Raw genomic sequence first — 25,927 nt, forward strand, 5'->3', positions numbered from 1 at the left:
AGAATCCAGACAAAGTCTGTATGTTGCATTTGGTTGCTAGTCTCCTTATGCCTATTTTAATCTGGGCCTGCACCCGCCCTCTTCACCCACCTCTTAGCCAGCTATTACTGTCTGTTTTGAGTGCCCCTCTCCCCTACTGGGCAGCAAACCCCTGGAAAGTGGAGTTGGCTTAGGCGGGCTGGATCACCAGCGCCATGTCTGGGGTTGGGCGGAGGCTCCCAGAGCATCTGTCCAGTTGTGTCCTAGCCATTCAGGAAATGCATTTTGAATGAATGAACCCTTCGTGGCTTTGTGTAACTGCCTGTGCCTGTGTTTAGATAAGAGATTTTTTAAAAAAAGATGACATGCTTGTGTGTGGACTTTCCTCAGCAAACGTCAGTCTGTAAACATCCTGAAATAATAGAAGTATTTGCTGTGCTCACCCGAGCTGCTCTGGTTTGTGGTGGCGAGCCCAGACGCCACATTTATGGCCTGATCAGCACTGGCCTCCCCAGATCACGTGTGGGGCTGATGGGGACCGAGGTCATTTCTTTTTTTTTGTATTTTTCTGAAGCTGGAAACGGGGGAGATACAGTCAGACAGACTCCCGCATGCGCCCGACCGGGATCCACCCGGCAGGCCCACCAGGGGTGATGCTCTGCCCACCAGGGGGCGATGCTCTGCCCCTCTGGGGCGTCACTCTGCCGCAACCAGAGCCACTCTAGCGCCTGGGGCAGAGGCCAAGGAGCCATCCCCAGTGCCCGGGCCATCTTTGCTCCAATGGAGCCTTGGCTGCGGGAGAGGAAGGGAGAGACAGAGAGGAAGGAGGGGGAGGAATGGAGAAGCAAATGGGCGCTTCTCCTATGTGCCCTGACCGGGAATCGAACCCGGGTCCCCCGCACACCAGGCCGACGCTCTACCACTGAGCCAATCGGCCAGGGCCAAACTGAGGTCATTTCTGCCCAAGCTTTGAATCCTGACTTACTCAGCCTCAGGAATGACCACGTTATGATCCTGACACCTGGCATTTAGTCTGCGAGGAGAACGCTGTGCGCCTCTCTGTTTGTCCTCTCTCTGGACAGAGCTTCTTCCCTTGTGCCTTCAGAAGGAGCCTTCTGTAACCTGCCCCACACCTAGGCGAGTTGTGAAGCCTTTCTCAAACCATCATGCATCTGCCAATGAACACTTGACCTTTCAGTGTCTTGGCTGATTTTGTGGTGAAGAGAGAGTATCCCCGCTGGCACTTTTGTGGGAGTCCTGATGAAGGAGACCAGAGGCTCAAGAGGGGTGGAGAAGGCGCTTCCTCCCGTTGACAGTGAGCTCCATACCTGAGTCTCTGCTCAATCTCCTTGTGGTACGGGGCACTGATAGACCTCTTCTGACCCACCCAGCAAGGACCCTGCTCTGAAAACAGCCCTCAAATGAGGAGGTTCTTTTTCCTCTCTTCCTCCTCCTCTTCATTATTTTCCTTAACCGTAGACAGTCTTTTCTACTGGGCAAAAATATAACATCCCTTTCTCTCTGGATGACAGGGCTAGATAGAGTTGATGCTTTTCCTTTATCTTTTACTTCTCAGTATTCTCCCAAATTTTTTATAGTAAAAATGTTTATCTAACAGAAAATCAGCATACATTTTTTTCTCTTAAAGAGAACTTCCTTCAACCGATTTGGAGCGGTAGACGAAATTATACACGCACTCGGTACAGCTGATACGTGTGGGTAAGGTCACAGAGACGTTGGAGTTTTTATATTTATTTATTTTCGGATAGTACTTTAAAGAACATACCCAGACTTCCTACAAGTTAGAAAAGAAAGCAAGCTGGGGTTAAGAGATGGGAAGCTATGATACTGTATAGCCTCACCCTCTCTCCCATTTTAATGCCTCCCCTTCCTTCCTAGGACTTGCATTTTATTTTTCCAACATGCATTGTTCTAACATTGGGCCCCTGATTTTGACTTTTATTATTACTATTATTATTGTTCAGGGAGGCTGACCTATCAGGGGAAGACAGTATGACAGACTGTGTTAAGACAAGGCGTCAGGGCAAGGCTGCAGGCTCTGACGCCCTGTCTTCTCGGGAATGCGCCTGATAGCCAGGCACTCTGGTCAGCTCGCTTTGGGGGGCCCTGAGCCCTCCCTCCACCGTTCTCTGTTTTCTACCCTGCACCCCTCCAGAGGTAGAAAACATAGCTGGTCTGCGCTGATAAGGCTCTTCCTTTCTGAAACACCGTTCAGTCTCAGAAACTCGGAGCTGGTGGGGGTGATAGGAGAGGTGGGCCTCTGGTTACAAACAAACCTTCGTTGCAGGATTGCGCCACCACGGAGTCTGGTTTTTGAAATGCTTTCTTTCTCTGTCAGCTATTGAGGAAGCGTCTAGCCCTGTGCCCCAAATGAAGACCTTTATGTAACTGTCAGGTATGGTTTCATTTCTTAAATGCAATTGCTCTGCACCCATCCATGCATCTTAATATTATTACAGTTCATCATAGAAAAACCTGCCCGTCTCCATGGCAGCGGCAGGGAGTGCTGTGTGTGGATGCTACGGATGTTCTAAGGGTTGGGATTTTTAGTGTGTTCTTTATTCGCCCTTGCGTTTCCCTCCCCTGAGAGTTGGGGTAATTTCCCACCCTCAATCCGCTTCTCCCTGGGGCTGTCCAGCACTTGCATTTCTTCCAAGGCTTGGTCATATTTCTCTGTGAGAAACCCAAAGCTAAAGGCGGGCCCAGAAACAGGGCTTCGCTTCCTGCTGGTTTGGGGCTCAGGTTTTCCTCCCTCCTGGGCAGTGGGGGCCGTCCAGGGCACCTGCCCTTTCTGTTGGCTGCAAGACGAGGGCGGCAAGGAGCTGGACGGCAGCCCCCAGGCCCTGAGCTGCCAGAGCGGCCACAACAGCAGGTTTATGGGACATTTTCAGGCCTGAGCTCCTGATATACCTAGTCCAGAGCCCAGCCATTTTGGAGTAGGAATCTAGGGACATCCCATTCTGGCCTTGCCACTGCGGTGTCAGTGTACTAAGATATGAAAACAACTTCTTTGCTCTCATGACTCTAAATGTCTGGCCCTGGCTACTGAGTACTGACTGTATCTGGTGAAGATGTGCAGGATTTGAGAGCTTAGCCTCTGCTGGGGGCCAGGAGATGAGATGTAGGGGAAGATAAAGAAGTGCCTGGAAAAAAGTTAGCTGGACTTTTGGTCACTAAGGAGAGTTGCTCCCTGGAGAGGAGTGGAGCCAGGGTCTGCTGACCCCTGCGCTGGACAGCTGTTTATCCCAGGGAAGCTAATGAGTGTGAGCTGCAGTGTGTAGAGTTCATGGCTGCTTAAGGGCAGGATGCTGGCACTCCAGCATCAGGACAGCTGGGCTTTTGCACAGGTTGGTGCAAAAGTGATGAGTTAGGAGCTCCCTGCTTGGAGGAGGGAGGAATCTGATAGCCAGATGAAAGGGGAAACAGAGGCACAAGCAGGGGTCTGGAAGGCCTCTTTCCAGACCCTCAGGGAGAGGATTCAGTCATTCTCTTTTCTCTGGGAATGTCCTGTGAGGCTCCTGCTATCAGATGGGGCCTCAGGGGTGATGGGGTCCATGCTGGAAGAGCTCTCGGCCGTCAGCCTGGAGGTGTAGCACAGTCCTGTTGTGAAGGAAGGAAGAGGCTCTGGATGAAGTCTCAGGCTTCCTTTTAATTCCAGGCTTGCGACGCAGGACCCACAAGTTTCTGCTTGGTCCGGGTTTTCATCTCCAGCCTGGGTGGATCTGTTACCTTGTATCTGACATTTTGGACTCTCTTAAAAATGACTCACCCACCCACACACCTACATAAATGCATGGTATGTGCCCCTCCACATACACACAGATGCATGTACTGTGCTCACCCCCATACACATGCATAGAAGCATGGTACTCACCCCCGACACAGTAGCGTGGTCCTCATCCCCGTACACAACACATGGATGCATGTAAAATAAGCACAAAGGGAATTCAGTGAAAAGTAAATCTTCTTCTTCCTCCGTTCTCCAGTCTTCAGCTCTCTTCCCCAGTGGTTTCTGCTGTCCCCGAGCCCCTGTGGATCCTTCCAGAGTCTAGGCGTATCTTTGTGCCTGCGTCCCCCTTTGCTCCTCTTCATGCCTCTTAGGAAGCAATCAGGATGTGACACCACAGCGCCCAGAGGGTGGCTGAGAATCAGAATCAGTAGTTACTTGAATTAGCCGAAGCTCAACTATTACCCTACTTTGTCACCCTTCTCTTAAATATCTTTGTGTTAGATTTGTGGGTATATTGAGTAACAGGCAATGTGCTGAGAGAGACCTGGATTCAAATCCTGGCCATGTTGCTTTGGGCAAGACAATGAACCTAGTATTTCAGGCTGTGAAGAGGCAGTATTTACTACACCTACCTCAAGGGCTGGAGATGAAATTAACGTACTTGTGAAGTACCCTGTATAGGCAGGCACTCCACAATGTCAGGTGTTTTTTTTTTTCTACTTCTGAAGAGTGACCCATTTTCAGAATGAATGACATTGGCATGGAGTCCTCTGGATGGCTTCCTGGAAACCTTCTCAGTGGGTCCTGCGCTTTTATTCCTTTGCAGAAGGCAGCCTGTTCTCCAATTCCTGCCAAGTCGAACTCTCCCCCATTACCTCCTTCAGAGTGTGGGGAGCCCCCATCCTTCCCTTCTCCTCCGTCCCTCGGCCCTCTCCCCTCCCATCCCCATTGGTGAGCAGGAGGCTGCTGGCCGCCTGCAGAGGACTTGGGGCTGTTTAGGCTGTCTCTGGGTGTTTATGTTGTAACAGTTTCAGACGCTCCTAGCAGATGTCTGTTTAATGCTGAAACTTCATCTTTATCTTCAGCCTGAAAGAAGAGAAGCTGTTTTTTAAAAATCTTTCATTGGCATGACCACACAATACAGCCTAGATTGCCTCCAAGTGTCATTCTTTATCCCTCTTGCTCTCTACCCATTTTGAAAGCCTTCGGATCCAAACGGAGAGACCTTATATGTCCTGCTTTTAGGGCAGCACTTAAATTTGGCAGGCAGCTGTGATCTCTTAAAAAGGTAGGTCAGAGAAGCAAAGGCAACCAGCTGACTAGTTTTTTTTTTTGTTTTTTTTTTTATGGGCTGGGACAGATGGTGTGAATGAGAGTAGCATTTCTGTGTCCATAGAAACCAGTACCTTCCCCCACTTCTGCCCCTGCCTTCTACCTGTGGTGGGAGAGACCACCGTCTGCATGCTGCCTGCTGATTGGCTGGGAGATCTTTGGTGGTTCCTTTCCCTTTGGACTCAGGGAGGCTTAAGGTAAGGAGGGAGGGGAACTAGAGTACTTTCAAATGATACTGACCTCCTGGGAGGCAGGAAGAGGTGGCAGCCATGATTCACACTCTTGAGATGTCAGCTAGGAAGGACCCATTGGGATCATCTAGATCTCACTCTTGCCACCTTGCTTTACCTTTGGGGAAACTGAGGCTTGATACTGAGCAGAGGACTGGGAGGTGCAGTTTCTTGGTTTCTTGCTCAAGGTCCTCCAGCCAGGTCTGAGTCAAGTCTGTGTTCCGTCCACCATTTCTGCCAGGCTGTGGAGCTGCGATCTGCTTCCAGCTGCTCTGCTAGCAGTTGGCCTTCCCTTTTGAAGGACAGAGTCCCTCACCCCCCATCTGCTCTCCCATTCTTTGAATTTAGGATGTGCTCACTTGTAGCACTGATTTGTACAATCACTTGGTGCAAAATCTTTACTTATCAAAAATACTTCCCCAGAGCCTTGGGGTCTAAAATTCCTACCTTTGTTTTCAGCCCTTGTCTCCAGAAGGCGTGTGTGTGTGTGTGTGTGTGTGTGTCTATAATTCAACTGGGAAGGATGGCAGTGTATCTCTGATTAGCTGTCAGCTGAGAGCTGCACCTTGAGAGAATGGGGGATGATCATCTGGGAAGAGGTGGAGGAGGGCATCTGAAAGATTGTAAATGGGGTGCTATCAGGGCAGGCATGGAGCACTGGCCAAGGCTCCGTAGCTAACAATGCACAGCAGTTTTGATGCTGGGGACACTGCCATGGATGACAGCAATGGAGATCACCTAACTCACTGAGGGAGGTACATTAGATAAGCTCACTAATGCCTGCACATCAAGACAGAGAATGGAATGTGCTTTGGAGAGTTGTACACTGTGGGGAACCAAGGGGGACTTTCTGGAGGAGGTGGCACTTGGTCATTGAGAAGGAACATAGAAAATAGGCAGGATTTCCAGAGGCTGAGATGTAGGAAAGAGAAGGTATGTCTGGGGGTGCCACATGGTGGAAATGTGAGGGCTGCTTAGGGAACCTAGAGAAGCCGAGGCTGGAATCAGGCCGGCCCTGAGTGCTAGGGATGGGGACACGACCCTCACCCAACAGGTAGTGGGAAGCCATTGGAGAGGGATGGTCAGAGCTATCCTTCAGGCAGATCGGCCTGTGGAGGAGTCAGCGGTGAGGGATCTGTCAGGAGGTCTGCACGGCCCTCCATGCTTTGGATGTGTACACTGACCAGGCGGAAGCTGTTTGTCAGGACCAAGAGTGTGAGTGGAGTGGGGAATGGGGGAGGGGAGCGGTTGAGGCTGGGCCACATAAGGCCTGGTCTGTGTCCTGGTTTTGCCCCACAGCCTTCTGTGAAGGGTGTCAGCCTGGGCAGTCCTGTCTTTCCGTTTAGGAGAACAGACCATTTTGGAACTCCTCAGTTAGGGTCTTAGAATATGAGACATCTGTCACTTTCTGTACCACCAAGTGTGCCTGCTCTGAGCTTTGGCAGCCCTGTCCTCTGTGGTTGTTTACTGCCCCACTTTCCATCCTCGGGCTGCAGGCTGAGCCCTGTGTGCTGATCATTCCCCCTCAAGGTCAATTTCGGAGGAATGAATAGGGAGTCAGGTGCTGAGCCCTTGTGGGGGTGGTTACCCCTGGATCAAGAGCAGATGTTACCTCGCCCCCCCCAAAAGCCTGACCAGGCAGTGGTGCAGTGGATAGAGCGTTGGCCTGGAACACAGAGGACCCAGGTTCGAAGCCCCGAGATCTCCAGCTTGAGTGCAGGCTCATCTGGCTTGAGTGCAGGCTCACCAGCTTTAGTGTGGGTTGCTATCTTGAGCATGGGATTATAGACATGACTCCATGGTCGCTGGCTTGAACAAGGGGTCCCTGGGTTGGCTGGACCCTCCCCCCCAGTCAAGGAACATATGAGAAAGCAATCAACGAATAACTAAGGTGCCTTAACTATGAGTTAATGCTTCTCACTTTTCCCGCTTTGTCTGTCTATCCCTGTCTGTCCTGTCCTTCCATCTCTCTCTCTTTAAATAAATAAATAAATAGCTAGCTAGCAAGCAGGTGTTACCTGCCTGCATGTGGATGAGACCCTCACCAAAGCTGCAACGGAGCAGAAACAGAGGTGACCCCTCCTTCTTTGTTATAATTGGTGATGCCCCAAGCACTGTGGGCCACGACCTGGAATGACTGATTCTCCCTTCTGTGGACTCATAAGCACCTGAACATCTCCGAAGGTGGGTCCTGCGCTGGGTCTCTGGTGTACGCTTTGAGTTTGCTTCCCCAGTAGAAGGAGGCTTGAGCATGCTGGTGGACCAGGGCTGGACTCGATGTCACCAGGCAGCTGGAACACTTTGAGTTTGCTTCCCCAGTAGAAGGAGGCTTGAGCATGCTGGTGGACCAGGGCTGGACTCGATGCCACCAGGCAGCTGGCACACTTTGGGGGAGGGGGAGTTGACTGTATCCCAGCCTTTTCCCTAGGCCTGTGGACATTCTGGCCATGGAAAGGGGACAAAAGCTGAGCTCAGCTTTCGTGTGCACCCATGTTAACCTGGCAGGTGGGAGGCATGGCAACCTAGTATGCCTGTGGCTTTGACATTTGAGCAGGGCTGCTGGCACCTGTTTTCTGCTATAGATGTCTCGGAAACACCCTTGCTTTCTCTGATGGAATAAATTGCTCCTGCAAATGTCATGAGTGTAGTGCCTGTGGGAGCTACTGATGGAGTCTGGGCAGGGTACTGAACAGCTTTCCTTTTTCTTTGTTCTCTTAGAATCAGTCCTAGCAAAATGAGACGAAGTTGGTTTATTGATTGATTTATCAATCGATCACACCATTCATTCTGCCAGTCAAGACTTCTGGAGTTTTTTTTATTTGAAGCATGTTGATATAGACTGATTAGGGCTTTCAAAGTGACTATAAAAGCTCGGGCAAGACATCTACTTTCTGTAAGCCTCAAGTTCCTCTTCTGTGAGATGGGAGTGATCCTCTTTATCTCTCAGGGTGGCTGTGAGGATTAAATGGGGGCAATTTGCATAGCATTCTGGACTCAGTGCTTGGCACATAGGTAGCCTCTCCCCCTCTAGCCTTTCCCTGAATTGACCCCCAGGAGGCTTAGAGCACAGATGTGGGCAGGGTACCCATTGGCCTCAAGCCTCCCATTCGGCACTGTTTCCTAAATGGGTTTTAACCTTAACTAGTGACTTTTAAGAGAATGGCTCAGTCAAAGCCCCTCTATGTGCAACAAAGAAAACAGGGTGCCTTTCTCTTCATGAGAGGTCTTTTCAGTCAGACCTTGGAACACAGAGCAGTTCCAGCTGGGTCTGCCCATTGGAGGCGACCCATTCCGTCTCTGGATGGCTCCTTCTGTCACCTCCCTGTTGGCTCCCATGGCTTCTGGTATTTGTTTCCAGTTCTGCCACCTTGAAGTCATAGAGGATGAGTCTAATCTCTTTTATCTCTTTTCCACATGACAGCTCTTCAGATACTGTTTTTAAAAATTGAATCTGATGCCATCAATTAGAAGATGTATCATTATTTTATTTGTAAGAAAGAAAAACACTTCCATCCAATTCAACTGTGGAACCATACCTTGCTTAAAATTTTTATTTTATATTTACTGAAAAAATTCTTCTAGGGTTTAGACATATGTTTTCTTTCCATATCACTTCTGCACATCCATAACAAGGAAAATAAATTGGTTATGGTATTTTAAAACCTTTTTCACTTTCAGAATCCAAGTCTTTTTTTTTTTGAGAGAGAGACAGAGACAGAGACAGGAAGAGAGAGATAAACATCAACTCATAGTTGCGTCACTTTAGTTGTTCATTGATTGCTTCTCATACGTGCCTTGATGGGGGGAGTGGGGGGATCAAGGCAAGCCAGTGACTCCTTTCTCAAGCCAGTGACTTTGGTCTCAAGTCAGCGGCCTTGGGATTATGTCAATGATCCCACACTCAAGCTGGTGAGCCTGTGCTCAAGCCAGCAACCTCAGGGATTTGAACCTGGGACCTCAGCGCTCTATCTACTGTGCCACCACTGATCAGGCCAGAATCCAAGTCTTCCAATCACTGTTTAACTCAGAGTCACCAATGTGATTTTATTTTTATATATATTATTTTATTCTGGTAATATAATCATATCTTTCTTAATCTCTATTGTCTCTGGATTTATTTTTTCTAACTTCTGATCTCATTCTGTAAGTTTTGATGATGCTGTTTTCTTGACTTCTATCAGAAGATTTCAAGGGAGGTTTTTAGGTCAACAACTTGGACTCACATTCCTTCTTTAAATGGTCCTTAAATATTTTAGCTCCTGAAAGGGTAGCAGTTGTCTAGATATGTCAACAGTCAGATTTCCGTATGACAATGAAAATGAGGCAGTGGCAGCTGTGCCAGGGCTGCATCCTGGCCGGGAGAGACGGAGAGATTCCAGGGGGTTAGGAGGTCTATTCTGCCTTCAGACATTTTACAGTCGAAAAACGTTGTATCTTCTAGTGAGTGAAATATGTTATTCAAAGACAGTCCTTTTTTTCTCTGCTGCATCTTCTTCCAGATTAACAGTTTATCATGCAGGCTCAGGTCTTTCTGCCTTCCCTGAGTTCCTTTCTGAACAGACTCCAGTTTGTCCAGAGTCTGATGGAGTGAGGACAATGACTGAGTCATATATGGCATTTGTGGTGTGACCACAGCAAGGAAAGGAGCTATCACCTCCCTAGTTCAGGTCATTCTACTCCTCTTAATGCAGCTGAAGATTACACCAGCTTTTCTGGCAGCTATAACACACCATTTTTGCTGACATTCTTGCTGACGAGGTCTTTTTAACATATGGTGTTAATAATCTGCCTCTCCCCTGGCCTAGAAATGTGTGTGGTTTTAGAATTTAAATGCAGGTTCTGGCAGTAGAGCGTCGGCCCGGCGTGTGGAAGTCCCGTGTTCGATTCCCGTCAGGGCACACAGGAGAAGTGACCATTTGCTTCTTCACTCCTCCCCCTCCTCCCTCTCTTTCTCTTTTTCTCTCTCTCTCTCCCCTTCCCTCTCCTGCAGCCATGGCTTGTTTTGAGCATGTTGGCCCTAGGCGCTGGTGGGATCTCAGACGTTAAAAATAACCTAATTGCCAGCAGCCCCAGATGGGCAGAGCATTGGCCACAGACGGGGGTTGCGGGTAGATCCCTGTCGGGCACATACAGGAGTCTGTGTCTGTATCCTCCATACTCTCACTTGAAAAAAAAAAAAAAAAAGAATGTAAATGCAGAGCCACTCTTTTGTTCCCATCTGATTCAGAACAATCATTTCTGTTAAATTTCAACTTGTTAATTTCAGTGCAATATTCCCATTCTGTTGAGCTCTCTCAGGATGCTGTTGAAATGTGCCTTCCATAGCATCATCCAAATCACTGATAAAATGCTTATCAGGAGAGAGGCCTCCCCTTCGGTGACATGATCTTTAATCGGCTCACTCTGGGAAAGCACTCCGACTGCTTTCAGGGGTCCCGGGCTGCCCACAGAGATGCAGTGGGCAGTTCAGTGGTCTCATCAGCAAGAGTTTCCACTCCTCTGACACAGGGGACTTGAAGTTGTTGAAAGGATCTCAATATTCTGTTTTAAGAATCAAGCTCCTCCCCCATCTCAGCTTCTAGTCTCATCTCAGTGTTGGACCTTTACTTGTCAGTCTAAAAATAGCTCTTTTTGACAGTGGCCAGGATGCGCAGTGTGGGAGCTGAGGCTCAATTTCCCAGGACCCTTTATGCCTCTGGACCACTTGACTCAAGACAACCTCCCACCTCCAAACCTTCCTGTCCCCTGGGGCATGTTGTGCAGCCTCAGCTGGTCCCTGGCCTGCTTCCTCGGGCTGACGCTCTGGGATGAGCCTGTGTCACTGTCTCAGGGGCTTCTTTGGTTAGACATCCTTCTCTTGGGGATGAGGCAGGCTATATATATATATATATAGAGAGAGAGAGAGAGAGAGAGAGAGAGAGAAAGGGAGGGAGAGAGAGAAAGGAAGAGAGATGAGAAGCATCAACTAATAGTTGCTTTATTTTAATTGTTCATTGACTGCTTCTCATAATGTGCTTGACTGGGGGGCTCAAGTCAAGCCAGTGACCCCTTGCTCAAGCCAGTGACTTTTGGGCTGAAGCCAGCAACCTTGGTATCATGTTGATGATCTTGCACTCAAGCCAGAAACCCTGCACTCAAGTGGGTGAGCCTGAGCTCAAGCTGACAAGCTCAGGGTTTCAAACCTGGGACCTCAGCATTTCAGGTTGATGCCCTATCCACTGTGCTACCCCCGGTCAGGGAGGCTAGGTTTTTAAACGGGGCTTTCCTGTGCAACCACACGTCTATTCTGTACCACTGATAGAACAGTTGCAGTGAGCCAAGGCTGGGATAAGGGCTTTGTAAATATAACTTATTTAATTATTGTGTCACCCCATGAGGTATATATTGTCATTATTCCCACTTATTGATAAGGGAATTAAAGCTCAGAGGGTTTAACTGACTTGCTCAAAATTTCATGTCTGGAAGAGGGAAAGGCTGAGTTAGAATCTACTCAGCTCATCCTTGAGTTCAGTTTTCAACCATTATGGTGAGTTGCCCACTTCCTAAAAGACCCTCCTCCTCCTCCTCTTGCCTTCCCTTCCATCTCCCTGCTGCTCACACCTCCCATTCCCCTCCCAACTGCATAGCTAGAGTTGCATTTCAGAGAGTCTGAATCATTTACTTCCTTAATCTCACATCCCAGAGCCCTTCTATTCTCCCAGCCTGGGCACCAACTTCCCCTTCTTGGTCTCACAAATTTCAGAGGAAATGATTGCTTTTCCTCTGCAGTTCCTGTGTCCTCCTGGCCATTCGGCCATTGCTGTGGGAATTCGGTGAGTTGTTCTGTTTCTAGAGGTGCTTCTTCTCTCTTCTGAAAGATGAAGTGCTCAGGGAGGCCAGGCAGAGCTTGTATAGCCAGTGGGGCTTCTGCAGCTGTCAGGGTGGTCCATTCCCCCCCCCCCCCCTCCCAACCACCAGAGCTCCTCTCCGATCGGCCCGGGATCGGGTCAGCAGCAGACCAGTGGTATTCACACTGACTTTTTACCTTTATGCCTCAGTTCTCTCTTCACACGTGTTCTCTGGAATTATTCCCCTCCCTTTGTTTCATGGGCCTGCCACACAGACACACCTCTTTTCTTGTCATGTAGACACTCCATCTCCCTCTCCGTTCCAAGTCCATTTCTTTAGAAGACAAAAGCAGGCCTCAGAGAAAGGTGCATATGTAAAGGAAAGCATGCATATTTGTATCTGTGTGTATGTACATAAACAGCATCAAGGACGAGACACAAGCAACTGATACCAGTGGTAACCTGGTTCAGAGTGGGGACAGATTGGGTAGCCAGGGCCAAGACAGGAGGGGCATATTTCCTGTGCACTTCTGTGCTTTATAATTTTTGAACCCAGCGAATGTATTTCCTATTCAAAATTTTAAAAAGCGTAGATAATCTGGGAGTCCTGATTGGCGCACGGTGGAAAGAGTATGACTCACCTAGTTGCGTCACCGCTCTGCCTCCTGCTGCCACGTGGACCTCAGTTCTCAGTTGTGAACAGGGCCAGTCCCAGCCACTGACCTGGCGGTGGGGACACAGGAGACCTCCGCTAGCCTCCGTGGGACTGCACACGTGGGGGGTCTGCCGTGAACAGGGTTTCCTCTCTCTTCCCTGACTCATCTCTCTGGAGCTCAGAAGTAACTTGAGATTTTACTACCTTTGGTGGTAATCTCACTTTACTTAGAGCTGGTATACCTAAAACTTACACCATGGGTTTTTTTTACTCTCTGTTGAACTCCAGCATTTAAGGAAATTAAAACACTGGATGTCTGGGTCTGCCCAGAACAACTTTGTACTGTACTTTCTTTTCCAGACCTGTGGGACCTGACAGGTTATTCAATTCCCAGTCTACCCAGCACAGGGCAGTGCCGCTAGAATGGCTCTAACAGCCTTTGAAAACACAAGCTCATGACTGGGTTTGTGGTTAACCAAGATCAGAGCAGGCCCCAAAGAAAAAATTCAGGGCATTGGGAAAAGCCAGTCCAGGTATCTACAATTGAGGAAGTGACCTGATTTAGAAGGTGGCTTGTTTACTTTGGGCAGTTAATTGAGAAGCATACATTGAGCACCTCCTGTGTGCTCTAGGCCCGGTGCTATGGAGATGACAATATGGCTAAGACCCAGTCTTTCCCCCCAAAGTGTTCACACTATACTTGGGTAAATAAGACACATGTATTAAAAAAAAAAAAAAGTAACAGATTTTAGTAACAGTTCAGCTCAGTCATAGAAAGCGTCACAAGTTAGTTCATGACTAATTCCCATATTACTCGTGGGGCTGAAGAGGACCTGGAAATCTTCCTGGTGAATGAAGAGGGGGGGGGGAGGAGGAGTAGAAGGGTGCATTTGATCTGAATCTGGAAGGGTAGTTGAAGGGCAGATGGATATGTAGGAGGAAGCAGGGATCATCTCTAGGTTGAAAGTGGATAGAAGGAGCTGAGGCTGGGCAGATGACTTTCAGACTTGTCTGCCCAGCCTTCATTATGACATTGAAGGACAGCCTTCAATATGACGAAGCAAGTGAGAAAGAGAGAAAGAGAGAGAGAAAGTTCAGGACAGATTTGGGAGGATAAGGGCCCAGGGTCTCATGGGGAACTCTTGTTGAAACCCCTAGCGTGGACGGGCAGGAGAGGTTTGGCCTCCAGACAGTTTAATCTGGGCATCTCCAGCCTGTCCTCTAGATATGTCCTCAGGGGCAGAGAGGGAGGCCAGAGGCATGCCAGCCCTTCCCCCATGGTTGTTCTGTTTGGACATTTCCTTCTCAGGCATTTTAAATGCCTACTCATTCATTCATTCATTCGGCAGGTATTTATGGTTCTTACTGTGTGCCAGAACCTGTTCTAGGTGCTGTGGTTACAGCAGGGCAAAAGAAAACCAGAATTAAGTAATTTGCCCACAGACTGGCCAGTGGAAGGTAACGAAACAGGTACCCCCGTGTCCACCCAGGAAGCAGGGGTATGGGGGCTCAGATCGACCATCTTGCCAAAGTCTTCTCTTCATTTCCTCTTTGTCCTCCTTCTGCAGAAGGTTGGGAGGAGCCCATGTGACCCACAGACCTTTATACAGTTCTGCTTTTATCCTCCTCCCTCCTCCAGGTCCTACTACTTCCAAAAAAGGCACATGATGGTGGGCTTGAACTGAGCCAGTGATCAGAGTTGCTTAAATCATCTCCACTCACATTTTCCCTTCTCTGTGGGTCTGAGGCCTAGACTGGGACTCTGTGCTCTGAGCTGGGTGGGCAGTGGAGACAGAACATACAGCTTTATGCATTTGGAGCAGTGCCTGAACACAGTGGTACGCCGGGGAAACCTGCAGTTGGAGCTGGAGGAGGCTAGCATCCACACCTCCCCCAGCAGGACGGGCAGGTGCTAGGGGTGGGGCCCAGAACCATGTCCAGGGTGCAGGGAGCTGCTGGAGGCCAAAGCAGAGATGCGGGTTGAGGGTGCAGAGACTGCAGGGTGCAGGGACAGACACTTCCTCTCCAGGAGGCAAACGGGCAAATGATCCTTCCGCTAAGGCTGCAGAACCAGCATTGATCCCCACTTATCCAACTCCAGAGTAGTTCCTTAAATAGAAGGATCTTCTGTGTGGTTCAGCCCAACAGGAGGTCACTGAGGAAGTACCTGTAGTGTCCCAGCAGGTGGGAGGATATGGAGTCCTGTGAGACAGGGACCTGGCTATGAGGAGCTTATGTTCTAAGGCCTCATTTTTAACCCCCGCCCCCCCCCACCGAACCTTGAATGCCAGGGCGATGGTGGTGATACTATGTGCACAGGACAGCATGGAGATCCCTGGCATCCCAGAGCTTGGGCTAGAATGTGGGCCTGGCATGTCAGCACAGCAGTGCACACTAGAAGCTGGCAGAAACCTCTGCTCATCCAGTTGGGTTCTTGGACCTTTACAGTCATGGTTCTCGGTTTCCTCCATGGTTACTGTATAACCACATGAGCAGACACAGTAGTGTCTCTGGGTGTGGGCAAGAAAGCTCCCACGACAGTGGCTCACTCAGGCCAGTGCCCCTTCTCTCCTCCTCCAGCCTGGCCTGGCTCTGCTGCCATTCTTTGCCCACTTGCCTGGGCCATCCACTTCTTTCTTTGTTTTGTTTTGTTTTTTCAGTGTGCAGTGCTTTCCTTTTCTTTAGCCTTTATCCAGCGTTACCCTGTCAGACTGAGAGTCAGCCCTTCCTGCTTCCTAAACTCTCAGCCCCAGCCCCCCTCTTCTCTCCATATGCCTCCAGGTGGAGAGCCAGCAGCCCCTGGCTCAGCATTTACCTGTTATGTAACATGTTTTGAGCACCTACCAGGCAACAGGCCGTAGAGCAGAGACCAGCACCGTGGAGTCTGACGGGCTGGGGTGTCCTTTCTAGCTCTGACTTTGGCTAGGCGCTTTGATTTCTCTGAGTCTCAGTTGCCTCCCTTGACCTGGAGGGCTGCCTCCCTCCTCTACCTCTCAGGGAGGTCGTAAGAACCTGCTGAAATCATCCACGCAGTGCACTCAGCACGCAGTTCCTAGCTCAGAGTAAACTGCTAAATGCCAGTCGTGATTATTCTTTGACGTGTATTGTCTTATTTAATCCACAGCCTGGCTTTATAAGGTAGACATCATCCCCCAAAGGGGAGCGGATGAGCCTCAGTGCTGCTGACACGACTCATCCAAGGTGTCTGGGCGGTGGAGGCAGTGAGGCTGGTCGTCCCGCCCAGGTGCTGGCCGGCCGGCCCGAGGCCACACGCTCCTCGCTGCCTCTGCTGCCGGGACCAGGCCTCTGTTCCCCAGGCCTCTTGGTGTTCTCCCCAGTCCTAGTCAGGGCACTCAGCAGATGCTTAGTGAATGATCCTTCCTGGCTGGTTTAAGGGTAAATGGGTCAGCAGGGGGGCAGGAAATGGGACCCCTTGAGCGTCCTGTCCCCTTTCAGATTTCAAGCTGAGCCAGCTTGCGCAGGGTCCCCGCCAGCGCACGCATACTGCTCCAACGCCGGGCAGTGCCCGACGGCAGGGCTCCCGCCGTCGCTTCGCACTCAGCCAGGGAGCGTGACAGCAAATCCTGCCCTGCGGGGAAACCAGCCAGTTCCTTTTTATTTCTTTATTTATTTTTAAACAGCAGAGCATAAAGTTATAAAAAAGAAAAGAGAGGGAAATACCTGTCTGGATAATCCCGGGTGACGGGGCAGCCTTGGCCTGAACCCAGTTGCTGGGAAACAAAGAGAAAAGCCGCTAGCTGGCAGGCAGGCTCCGGGCAGTGTGTGGCATTGTTGTGCCCCCGAGGGCGGAATGGGGGGCGGTGTCAATGGGAGAGGCCTCTTTGGAATGGCTGACTGAACTCCCTGTGCCTTGCACAGGTGCAGCCCACAGGTGCAGCCCGCAGGTGCAGCCCACAGGTGCAGCCCACAGGTGCAGCCCGCAGGTGCGTGCCAAGGGTGGCTGCTCTCCACATGATTGCTGTCAGGGTGGCTTGCACATCATTTCAGATCATGGTTTCCAATTTTCCTCCAGCAAATGCTGGAAGCTGTCACTTTCTCCTCTGGCTGACCCTCCTTTTGTACCAGCTGAGGGTTGTGTCTGCAGTGTCCTGCAGACCTTGGTGTGGCCCCCGGGGACGTGTGGAAGAAGATGGCTGTGTACATGCATTCCTGTGTCCCCATGGCTAATGTTGCAGGAGAAGGCAAGGCAATCAGTGTGGCTGGTTGTTTTGTTACCAGGTCAGAGGTTCGTTTCTGTTTGTTTCTCTCAAACCCTTTAAAACACATCTGAAGGGAGAGCTCCTTCTCTTGGAGGAAATTAAGAGGGTGCTGTTAGAAGGCCTTGAGGTACAGGAATAGACTATCTTTGGGGTGGCCCAAAAGGTGGGGAGAAAATGAGGCAAAGCAAAGCAAAGATAATAGTGTTTGGCACAATGCTATGTGTCAGGCATTGTAGTTGTACCTGTTAAGTCAGAATCTTTTGGTAAAGCTGCCAAGAAAAACAAAACAAACAAATAAGAAGAAACACCCACCACCCCAAGAAAAATCTCTCCATGGGATTCTGATGGGCCTAACCAGTTAAGGCCCGTGGATAAATGCCATTGCATCACACTGAGCCTCTTGAAGATTAAAATAACCAATGTGCAGAGAAAGAAACATGCCCAAGGAGGGACTGTGGGTGTCCACAGTGCTGCCAGTCCCGTCCGCCCCTGAAGGCAGCCGCTCTCCTCTGCAACCTGTCCCAGGTGGTGGGAAGGCCTGCCGTGAATGAGGGGGCAGCAGCATGTCCCTGTCTCCCCTGAGCACAGTGAGTGGCAGCAGGCATGCCTGTGTGAGGAGGAGGCCTCAAGCTCAGGGACCAGAGTATGCTGAGAAGGCAGCATGACAAGCAGACCAGGTATTGGGCTCTGAGCCTCAGTTTCTCAACTGGAAAATGAGCTGGATGAGCATCTAGCTCCCAGGGCTGTGCTGAAGGTGAGATGAGACAGTATCAGTGAAAGAGTCTGACACACGTTTAAGGGCTCAGACAAGGTAATTTCTCTTCCCTTCCCTACGCTCCTTCCATGGGATTTCCCCCTGTGCCACCGTGAACTCAATGAATATCAGCTCTGGTCTCCTCTCTCCCCTCCCCCTTTCCTAATCCTCCGGGCAGGGGCACCCACACCTGAGGCTGGCTTCGAGCCAGGGATCGTGGGACTGGGGTGCTCACCTTCACTTCAGTCTGTAGAGGTGCCTGCTGCACGCGTGTGCTTGTCCCTGGCTGCCTGGGTCGCACAGAGTGTGCGGCTGGCATTTTCCTAGGTGGGGTTTATGATGAGAGAGCAGCCAGTCATCGAGTGCTGTTGTTGGTCAGGACTCTCTTGATTTCAAGTGACAGGAACCCAACTTGAATAAGCTTAAGCAAAAATGGAATGCCATGGAATGTTCTAAAGGAGGCTCACAGACTCAAAGGAGGCGCTGCAGAATTTAGCCCCAGGAAGAGGACAGGGGACCTCGGCATCCCCGCAGCAGTGTCCTCTGCTCCGTGGCCCTTTGTAGCAGGCGGCTCCACCGCCCTTCCCCTACCCCACAAGGACTAGGGCTTTCCTGTGGTTTATCACATTGGAACTTTCCCCAGCTTGGAGCACATGCACACCCTCTGTACCCACGAATGTGGCCCAGAAGGAAAGAGGCTATGATGAACCTCTCTTGAGTCCCATGCCCGCCTCTTTGGGGAGTAGAAGATGGCATGAAATCTGTTATCAGAACAAAGGGAGAAGGATAGTAACACTATTAATAAGTGAAAATACTACTAACTTTTATTGAGGGCTTACTTTGTGCCAGACAGTATTCTAAGCTCTTTACCTGTAAATAATTAATCTCATTTTTACAATCAACCCTATTTTACATACCAGGAAGATGAAGCACAGAGCAGTTAAGTAATTTGTCCAAGGCCACATAACAGCTTGTAGGAGGCCTGGGATTGAACCCAGTCAGAGGACTCCAGATGTACTCTTAACCACCCACTCTGATGCAGACAATAAGAACAGATGTCAGCTCCAAGCACATACCCTGAATGACACACTGGGCTGTGTCCTTTGGAGCATTATGCCATTTCATCTTCAGAACAGCCCTATGGAGTAGGCACTAACCTTATCCCTACTACTAGATAAGAAACTGAGGCCTGACCTGCGGGGGCGCAGTGGATAAAGCTTTGTCCTGGAACGCTGAGGTTGCTTGTTTGAAACCCTGGGCTTGCCCGGTCAAGGAACGTAAGAGAAGGAACTACTACGAGTTGCTGCTTCCCTCTTCTCTTCCTCTTTCTCTCTCTCATCTCTTTAAAATAAATAAAATCTTAAAAAAAAAAAAGTTGAGGCTCATGTAGATTATGTAACTTGCCCAGGGGTCACCTGACTTATTTAAAGTGACAAAGCTGGGATAGGAAACCAGGTTTGCCTGATTCCAGGGCCTGAGCTCAGGACCACTCCAGTGGTAGCTTTTGCACTCAGACCCCCGGTGCCTGGGATGAAGAGCAGACCTGGTGCAGCATCTGCACCTTCATCCTCTGTCTGGGCTTGTGGTGTGGAGATGCCTGCCTGGTGCATGCTGCTGAGGGGCCGGCATGGTGGTTATGAGCTGGCATTGTTAACTTGCACCAAAAAGTCCTGCATAAGCCTTCAGTGTCCCTAAACTCTGAATTTCTTTCTTTTTTTTTTTTTTTTTGACAGTGACAGAGGGAGAGTCAGAGACAGATAGGGACAAACAGACAGGAAGGGAGAGAGATGAGAAGAATCAATTCTTTGTTGCGGCACCTTAGTTGTTCATTGATTGCTTTCTCATATGTGCCTTGATAGGGAGGCTCCAGCAGAGCAAGTGACACCTTGCTCAAGCCAGTGACCTTGAGCTCAAGTTAGTGACCTTGGGCTTCAAGCCAATGACCTTTGGGCTCAAGCCAGCGACCATTGGGTAATGTCTATGATCCCACACTCAAGCCAGCAACTCCAGGCTCAAGCTGGTTGAGCCCGTGCTCTAGCTGGCAACCTCTGGGTTTTGAATCTGGGTCCTCTGCTTCCCAGTCTGACGCTCTATACACTGTGCCACTGCCTGGTCAGGCTAAGCTCTAAATTTCTTCATTCCCTCATTCACCAAATATTGATGGAGTGCCTAGTAGGTGCCAGACTCTGTTCCAAGCTCTTGAGGTCCTTTAGAGAAGACCTCAGCTGTATAGAGCTAGGCTTGGAAAACAGCAGAGAGGAAGGTCCCTGAATTGCTCTTACAGTCCTCGACATTCGTGAGGCCACTCAAGCTCCCAGGAAACCTTTCCTGCACCACCTAAGTCAGGCCTACAGGGGCCTGGAGACCTCTTGCTCCTTTGTTTGGGACTGTCTTGATGGCATGCCCAAGAGGAGGCTTGTTTATTCTGATTGATGACAAAATAAAACATTGTGTCCGGGAGTGAGCACAGACATTGACTCAGGCCAACTCCACTGTGAATCGCAGGCCTTTGACAAATTACTTAACTGCTCTGTGCTTCATCTTCCTGGTAGGTAAAATAGGGTTGATTGTAAAGATGAGATTAATTATTTACAGGTAAAGAGCTTAGAATACTGTCTGGCACAAAGTAAGCCCTCAATAAAAGTTAGTAGTATTCTCACTTATTAATAGTGTTAGTATCCTTCTCCCTCTGTGCTGATGACAGGTTTCATGGCTGTGGTCAGTGCTGACTGAGTCTCTAGGTAAGGAGGCACCTGACGGTACTGTGCCTCAGTTCCCCCTCTGTGACTGCCTGACTCAGTGGTTGCTGGGCCATAAATAGCACATGCTAACCACCTATCATGTGGATTAATTCCCCTCCTTTCTTCAAAGGACTTACTTGCTTTGTAGATGTCTCTAAAAGCCAGGGTCCATGGAGAGGGGCAGCTAGAAGGGGTTCTTGGTGAGGAAATTACCAATTAGGTCAAGCTTCTCATTTTATAGATGAGGAAACAGAGGCTCCTCCAGGGGAGGGATGGTACTGGGCTCGAGGACCTTCTGGGTTAGTGGAATTAAAGGAAGCTCAAAGCACTTGGCTGTTGGTCAGAGAGAGGGTACAAGTTGGTACTTGGAGTGGCTAGATCAGTGTGCACAGGCCTGAGTGGGAACCTGACTGGGGACAGCCTTTGCAGGCCGGTCCAGCAGTGCCCACCTGCACCCAGCATGCAGACAACCCAAGTAGGACCTCAGAGGGCCCGCACTGCCCTGCTGCCAGTCTCAGCAACGTGCCTGGGTGGGCAGGGGCTTCTGTTCCGGAGATCTAGGGAGCTTGGGGAGGTCCCCAGTTCTCAAGCCTCCTGAGACCAGTGGTAGAAACCCTTGCCAGGATGCCCATCTTCCCCACCCACTGTACTCAGAAGCTTCCCTTGAGAAGCAGGGGGCAGATAAGTAGAGCTCTCAGCCTCTCTGACTTCTGGCTTCAGACGACTGCACAGAGCCTGCAGCTCAGGCTGATGGAATGTGGCCAAGGCGGGCCAGCCTGTTTGTTAACTGCCATCGGCTGGGGAGGTGTGGCTTGATAATGATGATGATGACAGAGAGGATGGCAGCATCTGCCCACGTGGCTGCCCTTGAAGCCTGCCCGCCACTCACTGGGTGTGCAGGCCCATCACAACAGCACAGGTGCACCTATCACCTGGTGGTGGGAGAGACGAGGAGCATGGGTCAGCCAGACCCGGGCTTCAGTACTGCCATGCTATGGGACTTTCTGCTCTCCAAGCCTGTCCCTGTCCCTGTCCCTGAGGAGCCACTGAGACAAAGCAGGCCTAGTCTCTAACAGTGCTCGTTCCGTGCACGGCCAGTGCTCAGTAAGTAGTAGCTTCTCTCCCATGAGTAGGCTGAGAGTTCTGCACAGTGAGATCCAGCCTCCAGGCTCTACATGCAGATCTTTGTCTTGGAATACTTGTGCGCTTCTGTGACCTCGTGGGCCTTCTGCCCTGCGGAACAAGAGTGTGTGCATCCACACAGTGTTGCAGATCTCAGATTGCACATCTGTCTTGGCGTTTGTCTTCTCAAGGCTACCTCTTTTCTGACAAATTTAGAAGTGTGAAAGTCATTCCTTAGAAATGCCCAGTAACTCTGGGCTCCATTTTCCACTCAGGGGCAGAGGCGTTTTCTGCAGAAGCAGTAGAGGTAACCAAATCATTTGGGTGGTCGGCGGAAGCTGGCGTAATAGTTTAGGCAACTCAGGCACGGATCAGATGGCCCACTTTTATAACTTCCAGTTTAGCCCTGTGGCTTTCCACCTTCGGGACTGGGACACATTTCACATTGGTGACTTGTTATGAGGTATTTACATCAGCTTGATTCACTTGAATCATGTCCGAAGCTTAGAAATTCTGGCGTTTCCTGTTTCTTCTAAAGTGCCTAATAAAGCATGTGTTTTCCAGACCCATCCGACCTTCTGGGCAAGCCTTTGTGTAGAGGTGTGGTAAGGCTTTCGGGTGCCCAGACAGTGGCAGGCGGTAGGATTTGTTTGACCATCTCACAATTCCTTTCTTCACATGGAGCGCTGAGAGCACAGAGAAATTCTCTGTCCCTTTCCTCCTGCTGGGTAAAGTGTTACTAAGGGGCAAAGTGCACAAGCCTGTGGTCCCTCTTGTCAGGGAGAAGATAGGAGGCTGTGGTGTGAGATAAAGTAACATTCATTGTCGGACTCTTGTTTTTAAAGGAACATGGCAATCGGGGCGCGGCTGGTCCTGGAAGGAAGCTACGTTAGTCACCACGATGCCTAAGAATCAGGTAAGTCACAGTGGTGGATCCCTTTTATTGAGTCTTTGGGTAGCCCTTGGGGAGCTGGCTTCAGGCTTTGGTAAGTGTCGGGGCACTTGCACTCATTCCACAAGCCCCGTAGAATGTTTTATTATACAATACATTTTTAAATAAAATATGTATTTCTGATGGCTTTAGGCGACCCCTGTGGTTTGGTCATTCAACAGCCCCCGGGGTCGCGACCCACAGGTTGAGAACCGCTGGAGCCTAGTGAAAGTTCTCTGTCTTTGCTTCCACCTGTGCCCAGCACCCTCACGTTGCAGGGGAGGGGGAGACAGGGATAGGGACTGAGATGTGTTTGGCGACAGGAAAGGCCTGTCTAACTCAGTGGTCTTTGGGAGGGTGGGAGCTCTGCCCCCTCTTTCCCTCAGTAAGACCAGCAGCCCAGCTGTCCTGACTCTGGTCCCAGCTCTGGTGATGCTTCAGTCTCCTGCTGGCCCCGAGTGCAGCCGAGGCAAGAATCTGGCTGGGCAGCTTCTGTAGGGAGTGCCTGCAGAACACTGTGGACCATTTGTCCAAGATCTGGAAATGTGATTGCAGCATCTTCCTCTGCTTGGGTTTCATTCTGAGGAGAACAAGCCTGGTTACATCTTTATGTGGGTTCAGCAGGTCCGTGGGGTCTTAGGGTCTAGAGAGCTAAGGTATAGGCACAGAAATCAATAATGACGTATTTTTTGCATAGTCACCCACTGTTCTCTCGGGCTCCATTCGGTCCCTGTTCTGTCCTCTACAATGCGGCCAGAGACCTTTCTCGAAGACCTGTCTGCCCAGCACTCCGCTGCTGGCCTCCAAGGACTCCTCCAGTCAGACCTCAGCCTCAGGTTCCAGGCTTATTTTCTGCCTCCCCTCTTTATCTGCTTTGGCTCCAGTCCACCAGCTCCTGGAACAGATAGATCTGTGCATCTGGGACATGCTGTTCCCTCTGAGAAGCTTCCCTCCCTCCCTCAGGCAACGCTGGTGTCTGTTCTCCTCTATACTCCCATAGCGATTGGCTTAGACCTTAGGTACCAAACACGTGTCCTCCAACCTTCCTGCCTGAGCTGAGCAGCCCCAGCCAGGTGGTACGGTTCTGGGCGTGTGTGGCAGGGGTCAACAGATGTTTGCTGACTCCAGGAGTTCAAAGCCTGAGGTGTCTTCAGGGCTACAGCTGACAAAGTTCTATCCTAGTGTATCGTGGGAGCCTCACACCCTGGGGTGGTCACATCATTCTCGTTTACTTTGTAGGCATGGGGACTGAGGTCTGGGCAGCCAGCAAACTGGCTCCAGGCTGTAGCCTAATAAGGACCAGGACCCACATCTCCTGTGGTCCAAGCTAGTCTGGTTTCTGTAATACCAAATTTCATAATTAGAGAGAACCCAAGAGATAATTTAGAGCAAGCCTCTTATTACTGGATAGGGAAACTGAGGACTGGCCTGAAGATACTTTCTCAAGATTACATAACTAACTGGTGCCAAACGGAGAATTGGAATGTAGGCGCTGGACTTCTAGGCTAGCATCCTTTCCACTTCTCCTCCTCCTCTGCCTCCCTTCCAAATGCAGCCATCAGAGAGCGTTTTGGGACCATCATTCTGCATTGACAGAAAGGTGGAGGACTGAATGAGCACCCTGCATAGTGCTGGCCGTGTGCTCCAGGAGTCTGCCTGGAGATGTGAGACCAGGGCAGCCTCTTGGTGGAAGGAGGAAGGAGAGAACAGGGTGAGGATGAGGGGTACCTGCCCAGAGTATGTAGTTGCTTAAGGGCTGAGATGGGACACAGCTCAGGGCTCCTCTTTATAATTTCAGTGTTCTTTCAACTCAGGGTCCAACCCAAGAGGTTGGAGCCTGTGGTGACCTCAGGGGAGGGACAGCAGTGAGCATGTCTGGGCATTTAGAGGCTGGCCTGGTGGGCACCGAGGAGCCATGGGGAGAGGAGTCCATGTTGGGAATCCTGACCAGCAGAATAAGAAGGGGTTGACTGGACCAAGGGGAGGACTGCTCTAATAATTCTGATTCTTAGTGTCTGAGCAAAGAGATACTGCTTAGCTAGTCTGCGGTGGCCTGAGCATCCTCCTGTCCCCTGGAGAAACACCGAGTGCAGACACGTCCACAGAGGAGGGTCGGGCAACGGCCAGTGAACCCCATCATGGTCTGAAGTGTGTGTGGGGGGTGAAGTGTGTGCATTTCTGGATGACTTGTCCCTGTAGGGCTCAAGCGACCACACTTCTGCTTGGTCTCCCCCCTGCCACAGGGCTCAAGCGACTAGACCTCCACTTGACCTCTCTCCCCCTTTGAATTTGGGGGTTCTCCTGGGCCATTTGCTCAGCCCAGGTTTGATCCAGGTCAGGCAGGTGCTGGCTGCTCTTTCCGCTTTTATTCTGCCTCTTCTCGGGCTTGCAGACTGCAGGGCCGATCGCAGGTTCCCTCCCAACTGGCAGGTCCAAACATACAATTTGCCCAAATTATAGAGAATGGGATGTTTCCCTAATAGGTACCTTGGGTTATTTTTCAAAACATGACCAGGCTCTAAACTTCTAGGGCAGGGAAAGTGTGTAGTGTTATATTATTATTTGTTTACACTTTAGGTTTATGTTGCAATTTACATTTGTAAAGATCATTTCAACTCCTAATAAGGCAGGTAGATTGACTCCCATTTCACAGGAGGGAGACTTGACTTAAGCTGCCAGGGTGAGGTAGATGCCTCAGGGCTGAAGATGGGACCCAGCTCAGGTCTCCTGTTTATAAATTCAGTTCTCTTCCTACTTTGCTGTGCTCCAACCCTGTGGAAATCCCTGGAGGGTGTAGGACATAAGAGCAGCTCAATAAATATTTGTTAAATGAGTGAACTTTGGCTTTTCTTTTTCTTTACTTTTTTTTTCTTTTGGCCACACTTAACCATAAATGGATCTGCTTTGGCAGCAAGGGAACACTACACCGTGAAGTATTTGAATTTCTTGCCACGATAAGGAACTGGTGAGTTCTCTTCTCACCCAGCCTCACCTCCCGGAACTGGGTCATGCACACTAAATAATTAATTCCTTGAACCTTTTACTCAGAGCTTTCTGCTCCTGATGCTGAGATGATCCGTCCAGCGCTGATCTTTGAAAGGTCCCTGGCAGTGGCAGATCCTATTGCTTGTTGTCATAAACCTTCAGATGACCCATCTAGCTGCCCACAGTGGATACTCCTGGCGCAGTCAGGTCAGACTCCCACTGGGTTAATTCAATGCACTCCGCTGCTCTTCCCCACCAGCCTCTTCCAGATGGAGGGAGCAGATCATGAAGGTCATCTTAGATATTTAGGGGTTTGTAGGAATAGGAAGACCTACATCTCCCTTCTCACTGACCTCTGAACTCCCCAAGGTTTTGTGGCGAGGGCTGGAGAAAGAACAAG

The 25,927-nt window shown here is 50.1% G+C and overlaps 2 protein-coding genes across 7 annotated transcripts in view; one reads left to right on the forward strand and one right to left on the reverse strand.

Moving 5' to 3' along the window:
• The window catches only part of LOC136319652 (uncharacterized), a 40,433-nt gene extending 36,533 nt beyond the window's left edge, over positions 1-3,900 (reverse strand). The window contains exons 1-2 of the mRNA XM_066252803.1: positions 3,875-3,900; positions 2,608-2,798 (exon numbers count right to left, since the gene is read on the reverse strand). Coding sequence (XP_066108900.1) covers positions 2,608-2,798; positions 3,875-3,900 — 217 coding nt within the window. The remainder of the gene's footprint in view (positions 1-2,607; positions 2,799-3,874) is intronic.
• Positions 1-25,927, forward strand: part of MICAL2 (microtubule associated monooxygenase, calponin and LIM domain containing 2) — a 221,651-nt gene that overhangs the window by 4,372 nt on the left and 191,352 nt on the right. For all 6 annotated transcript variants that reach the window (XM_066250979.1, XM_066250974.1, XM_066250975.1 and 3 more), the window contains exon 2: positions 22,457-22,527. The gene's annotated coding sequence lies outside the window, so the exon portion shown is untranslated. The remainder of the gene's footprint in view (positions 1-22,456; positions 22,528-25,927) is intronic.

Source organism: Saccopteryx bilineata, chromosome 1 (assembly GCF_036850765.1).
Source record: "Saccopteryx bilineata isolate mSacBil1 chromosome 1, mSacBil1_pri_phased_curated, whole genome shotgun sequence".
In the NCBI taxonomy this organism is placed as follows: Eukaryota; Metazoa; Chordata; class Mammalia; order Chiroptera; family Emballonuridae; genus Saccopteryx; species Saccopteryx bilineata.